The sequence below is a fragment of the Oncorhynchus gorbuscha genome, linkage group LG04 (genome assembly GCF_021184085.1).
Source record: "Oncorhynchus gorbuscha isolate QuinsamMale2020 ecotype Even-year linkage group LG04, OgorEven_v1.0, whole genome shotgun sequence".
In the NCBI taxonomy this organism is placed as follows: domain Eukaryota; kingdom Metazoa; phylum Chordata; class Actinopteri; order Salmoniformes; family Salmonidae; genus Oncorhynchus; species Oncorhynchus gorbuscha.
The window spans coordinates 79,566,611-79,573,666 of record NC_060176.1 but is presented as its reverse complement, the minus strand read 5'-3'; the positions used below and the strand labels follow the sequence as shown (position 1 = coordinate 79,573,666).

At 39.0% G+C, this 7,056-nt stretch overlaps 1 protein-coding gene across 1 annotated transcript in view; it reads right to left on the bottom strand.

Annotated features, from left to right (window-relative positions):
- Window positions 1–217: 217 nt before the first annotated feature.
- The window catches only part of mrpl1 (mitochondrial ribosomal protein L1), a 34,599-nt gene continuing 27,760 nt past the window's right edge, over window positions 218–7,056 (bottom strand). The window contains exons 8-9 of the mRNA XM_046348180.1: window positions 4,556–4,637; window positions 218–396 (exon numbers count right to left, since the gene is read on the bottom strand). Of these exons, the coding sequence (XP_046204136.1) occupies window positions 293–396; window positions 4,556–4,637 (186 nt within the window). The 3' untranslated portion in view covers window positions 218–292. The remainder of the gene's footprint in view (window positions 397–4,555; window positions 4,638–7,056) is intronic.

Sequence of the window (7,056 nt, the reverse complement as noted above, 5' to 3'; positions counted from 1 at the left end):
TACTCACAAGATCACATTCCTTACCAGGGAACATTATCCAGTAGTCTCCTTCGACAATCCTTTACGCACAAGATCACATTCCATACCAGGGAACATTATCTAGTAGTCTCCTTCAGGCCATCCTTTGCTCACAAGATCACATTCCATATACCAGGGAACAAATTATGTGAGTGATTTAAAGTCAATTCTAAATATGAAATGTCCACAAGACAGTCAGTAAACCATAATAATCATCATATTTTATTCAATACAATATACACAGTCAGTAATACATAAAATCACAAGAAACACTTCAAGCATCCTTATTCGTTGGGGTTTTCTGTACGAGTTCTTCACTCTTAAAGAGCAAGGCTTCACTCGACTGACTACTGACGATCGCTCGCTCTACGAAATGTCCTGCGGAGGCAAAGGGAAGAGAGGAGGGGTGTCAGATATAGCAGGGCACGGTGCCTAGGTCTAGTCTATTGGTAGTGCTGTCGTCCCTGATCCACATACGCCCCGGAGAGGGGGATCCTTCCCCTTTCCTGTCCTGTCCCTCTAACCACTCTTAAAAATGTTCCTTCATTTCATAATAATAAAAATACTAAGTAGACGTACCTATAGACATCTGTTCTAGTCTCATGGATTCTAAGTAGGGGATTCCATGTAGATGTACCTATAGACAGCTGTTCTAGTCTTCTGGGTTCTAAGTAGGGGATTCCATGTAGATGTACCTATAGACAGCTGTTCTAGTCTCATGGATTCTAAGTAGGGGATTCCATGTAGATGTACCTATAGACAGCTGTTCTAGTCTTCTGGGTTCTAAGTAGGGGATTCCATGTAGATGTACTTATAGACAGCTGTTCTAGTCTTCTGGGTTCTACTAAGTAGGGGATTCCATGTAGATGTACTTATAGACAGCTGTTCTAGTCTTCTGGGTTCTAAGTAGGGGATTCCATGTAGATGTACTTATAGACAGCTGTTCTAGTCTTCTGGGTTCTAAGTAGGGGATTCCATGTAGATGTACTTATAGACAGCTGTTCTAGTCTTCTGGGTTCTAAGTAGGGGATTCCATGTAGATGTACTTATAGACAGCTGTTCTAGTCTTCTGGGTTCTAAGTAGGGCATTCCATGTAGATGTACTTATAGACAGCTGTTCTAGTCTTCTGGGTTCTAAGTAGGGGATTCCATGTAGATGTACCTATAGACAGCTGTTCTAGTCTTCTGGGTTCTACTAAGTAGGGGATTCCATGTAGATGTACCTATAGACAGCTGTTCTAGTCTTCTGGGTTCTAAGTAGGGAATTACATCAGGGATATATCAGTGGAGACCACCTCTTCCTGGTCAATAGGAGATACCATAATACATTAAGGGATATCATTGGAGACCACCTCTTCCTGGACAATAGGAGACACCATATTACATTGTTTAAGGGATATATCAGTGGAGACCACCTCTTTCAGGGCAATAGGAGACACCATATTACATTGTTTAAGGGATATATCAGTGGAGACCACCTCTTCCAGACCAATAGAAGACACCATATTACATTGTTTAAGGGATATATCAGTGGAGACCACCTCTTCCAGATCAATAGAAGACACCATATTACATTGTTTAAGGGATATATCAGTGGAGACCACCTCTTCCTGGTCAATATGAGACACCATATTACATTGTTTAATGGATATCAGTGGAGACCACCTCTTTCAGGGCAATAGAAGACACCATAATACATTAAGGGATATCATTGGAGACCACCTCTTCCTGGTCAATAGGAGACACCATATTATATTGTTTAAGGGATATATCAGTGGAGACCACCTCTTTCAGGGCAATAGGAAACACCACATGTCTCTATATACTCAGCCAGGGAAAGGGAGAATCATGTCTAAACCAATTTAGGATGGTTCATTTTATAACTTGAGATATAGCTGAATTTATCTATGATCTTCAATGCGTTTGGGAGCGATTGAGACACAGAAAAATATTGTCTATGTATAACGAGATGACGTGATGAGCAGATTTGAGGGAAATTGGTGTTTTTGTCGATTCACGAATTACCTGGGAAAGGAGTTCAATGGATTTCAAAAATAGCAGAGGAGAAATCGGATCGCCTTGTCTGCTGCTTCTAGTGATTTAATTTTTAAAAATGTATTTATCCGTTATTTTACCAGGTAAGTTGACTGAGAACATATTCTCATTTGCAGCAACAACCTGGGGAATAGTTACAGGGGAGAGGAGGGGGATTAATGTGCCAATTGTAAACTGATGCTGAACGGAGCAGATCATTGCCTGTTAGAACTATGGCTGATGGATTGGAGAGCAGATCATTGCCTGTTAGAACTATGGCTGATGGATTGGAGAGCTGATCATTGCCTGTTAGAACTATGGCTGATGGATTGGAGAGCAGATCATTGCCTGTTAGAACTATGGCTGATGGATTGGAGAGCAGATCATTGCCTGTTAGAACTATGGCTGATGGATTGGAGAGCAGATCATTGCCTGTTAGAACGATGGCTGATGGATTGAGAGATCATTGCCTGTTAGAAGATCAGATCATTGCCTGTTAGAACTATGGCTGATGGATTGGAGAGCAGATCATTGCCTGTTAGAACTATGGCTGATGGATTGGAGAGCAGATCATTGCCTGTTAGAACTATGGCTGATGGATTGATCATTGCCTGTTAGAACTATTGATGGATTGGAGAGCAGATCATTGCCTGTTAGAACGATGGCTGATGGATTGGAGAGCAGATCATTGCCTGTTAGAACTATGGCTGATGGATTGGAGAGCAGATCATTGCCTGTTAGAACTATGGCTGATGGATTGGAGAGCAGATCATTGCCTGTTAGAACTATGGCTGATGGATTGGAGAGCAGATCATTGCCTGTTAGAACTATGGCTGATGGATTGGAGAGCAGATCATTGCCTGTTAGAACTATGGCTGATGGATTGGAGAGCAGATCATTGCCTGTTAGAACTATGGCTGATGGATTGGAGAGCAGATCATTGCCTGTTAGAACTATGGCTGATGGATTGGAGAGCAGATCATTGCCTGTTAGAACGATGGCTGATGGATTGGAGAGCAGATCATTGCCTGTTAGAACTATGGCTGATGGATTGGAGAGCTGATCATTGCCTGTTAGAACTATGGCTGATGGATTGGAGAGCTGATCATTGCCTGTTAGAACTATGGCTGATGGATTGGCATATAGGATTTTAATCATATGAATGAAATTTGAGCCAATTCCATAGGTTCACACCGGTTGCTTTTATTTCTATACCTACCTATTGTTCACCTAATACATATGTTTGCACTATTGGTTAGAGCCTATCAGTAAGCATTTCACTGTAAGGTCTACTACACCTGTTGTATTCAGCATTTCACTGTAAGGTCTACTACACCTGTTGTATTCAGCATTTCACTGTAAGGTCTACTACACCTGTTGTATTCAGCATTTCACTGTGAGGTCTACTACACCTGTTGTATTCAGCATTTCACTGTGAGGTCTACTACACCTGTTGTATTCAGCATTTCACTGTGAGGTCTACTACACCTGTTGTATTCAGCATTTCACTATAAGGTCTACTACACCTGTTGTATTCAGCATTTCACTGTGAGGTCTAGTACACCTGTTGTATTCAGCATTTCACTGTGAGGTCTACTACACCTGTTGTATTCAGCATTTCACTGTAAGGTCTACCTGTTGTATTCAGAATTTCACTGTAAGGTCTACTACACCTGTTGTATTCAGCATTTCACTAAGGTCTACACCGGTTGTATTCAGCATTTCACTGTAAGGTCTACTACACCTGTTGTATTCAGCATTTCACTGTGAGGTCTAGTACACCTGTTGTATTCAGCATTTCACTGTGAGGTCTACTACACCTGTTGTATTCAGCATTTCACTGTGAGGTCTACTACACCTGTTGTATTCAGCATTTCACTATAAGGTCTACTACACCTGTTGTATTCACCATTTCACTGTAAGGTCTACTACACCTGTTGTATTCAGCATTTCACTATAAGGTCTACTACACCTGTTGTATTCACCATTTCACTGTAAGGTCTACTACACCTGCTGTATTCAGCATTTTACTGTAAGGTCTACTACACCTGTTGTATTCAGCATCTTACTGTGAGGTCTACTACACCTGTTGTATTCAGCATTTCACTGTGAGGTCTACTACACCTGTTGTATTCAGCATTTCACTGTAAGGTCTACTACACCTGTTGTATTCAGCATTTCACTGTAAGGTCTACCTGTTGTATTCAGAATTTCACTGTAAGGTCTACTACACCTGTTGTATTCAGCATTTCACTGTAAGGTCTACCTGTTGTATTCAGAATTTCACTGTAAGGTCTACTACACCTGTTGTATTCAGCATTTCACTGTAAGGTCTACTACACCTGTTGTATTCAGCATTTCACTGTAAGGTCTACTACACCTGTTGTATTCAGCATTTCACTGTAAGGTCTACTACACCTGTTGTATTCGGTGCACGTGACAAATAAACTTTGATTTGATGTTTGTCAAATCAAATGAATTCATTATCATGGTAGGTACGTACCGAAGCTAGCCGGCCGGTGGGAGCAGACATCCTCGACGACAGTCTGCATGTTGGCTAGAAGCTGTTTCTTGGGCATGTCCAGCTGTGGGAAGGAAACATGTTAAGCAGTTTTTATTTCTTCTGTTAAAAAGTAGACTCAGCGAAATGACATTGTCACGCGTAGCATCGTATCCATTGCCATTAGCGATATAATGTGATTAGTACTGAATACAAGGTAAACCAGTGGATTCTTCACACTAACAGACAGGGATGGACTGGCTCTGACTGCATGTAACTATTTTACCCAGGAGCCACTGCGGCCCCTCACGAGTTCTGATTTCTTTTATGGCCCCTTAGCCCGATCAAAGTTAGCCAACCCTGCACGAAAACATCCTCTACCATTTCAAGCTTTAAAATAACAACCATACTACACAAAAGCAAGCTTTGTTTTTATACTGACAGACCATCAGGCTTGACTGAGTGAGCCGTTTTCTAGTAGTGGTTCTGGTACCAGTCTTTATTTCCTGAAACCTTTATTTTATAGATAAGTCATTGAGATGTATTTTAAATTGTTATAATAAACTTTTGTTTTTGTCAGCATAACAGTGTATTGGACACAGTCAGTCAGATATATATATATATTATATTATATATATATAATATAAATAATATATATATATATATATATAATATATATATATATAATATAAATAAATATATATATATATATATATATATATATATAAATATAAATAATATAAATATAATATATATATATTATATATATATAAATAATATATATATATATATATATATATATATATTATTTATATTATATTTATATTATTTATATTTATATTATTTATATATATATATAAATAATACAAATATAATATAAATAATACAAATATAATAAATATAATATAAATATATATATGTATATATATATATATATATATATGTATATATATATATATATATATAGATAGAGATATATATATATATAAAGGGCCTGTCTTCATTCCTGTAACTGCTTACCTTTATAATACTGACATAAGCTCAGAAACACTCCTTTTGTAAACATGGTCCTGTTGTATTAATTGCTGTGCTGATCAATAGACAGTTCATTACCTCTGTCAGAGGGATATGGAGCTAAAAGCTGATCAATAGGCAGTTCATTACCTCTGTCAGAGGGATATGGAGCTAAAAGCTGATCAATAGGCAGTTCATTATCTCTGTCAGAGGGATATGGAGCTAAAAGCTGATCAATAGGCAGTTCATTACCTCTGTCAGAGGGATATGGAGCTAAAAGCTGATCAATAGGCAGTTCATTATCTCTGTCAGAGGGATATGGAGCTAAAAGCTGATCAATAGGCAGTTCATTACCTCTGTCAGAGGGATATGAAGCTAAAAGCTGATCAATAGGCACTTCATTACCTCTGACAGAGGGATATGGAGCTAAAAGTCGTTTTGTATTTGTATTTACTTTTGCAATAAAAGATGGTGACGCTACTGTAATTACACATTTACAACAGGCCTATATCCCAAAATACATACAGCCCACTGAGATATGTACACACACACAACCAGTCAAAGTTTGGACACACCTACTCAATCCAGGGTTTTTAGTTATTTCTACTCTGTTCTACATTGTAGAATAATAGTGAAGATATCAAAACTATGAAATAACACATATGAAATCATGTAGTAACTAAAAAAGGGTGGCTACTTTGAAGAAACTAAAATATATGTTGATTTGTTTGACACATGATTCCATGTGTTGTTATTCTACAATGTAGAAAATAAAATAATAAATACATAAAATAAAAACTTGAATAAGTGTCCAAACTTTTGACTGGTACTTTAAATATATACATATACACAATTTGAATAGCAGGACACCGTAAAGTCCACTATCCCTCTGAAGAGTATTATGTTGGAAGCCCCTCTATGAGTGAGGCTGTTTGAGAAGGTTTGAATCCTAAGAAACCTGTCTTACACATTGTTGGAATTACAATAGACCAACATAGCTACTGTAGTAGGTCAACACGGCAGTAGGTCAACACGGCAGTAGGTCAACACGGCAGTAGGTCAACACGGTAGTAGGTCAACACGGCAGTAGGTCAACACGGCAGTAGGTCAACACGGCAGTAGGTCAACACGGCAGTAGGTCAACACGGCAGTAGGTCAACACAGCAGTAGGTCAACACGGCAGTAGGTCAACACGGTAGTAGGTCAACACGGTAGTAGGTCAACACGGCAGTAGGTCAACACTGGAGTAGGTCAACGCTGTGTACTGGGACACCTTGGTAGAGCATTGTGGTGCTCATGTCAATTTCCTTTCTTTTTCGCCAATAGCTACTTTTCTTACTGAGGAGTTATCAACACTGCTCCCAACACCTTCATACTTACCGTTCCTACTCTAGTGATGACAGCGTTCCTACTCTAGTGATGACAGCGTTCCTACTCTAGTGATGACAGCGTCCTTCAGACTTACCATTCCTACTCTAGTGATGACAGCG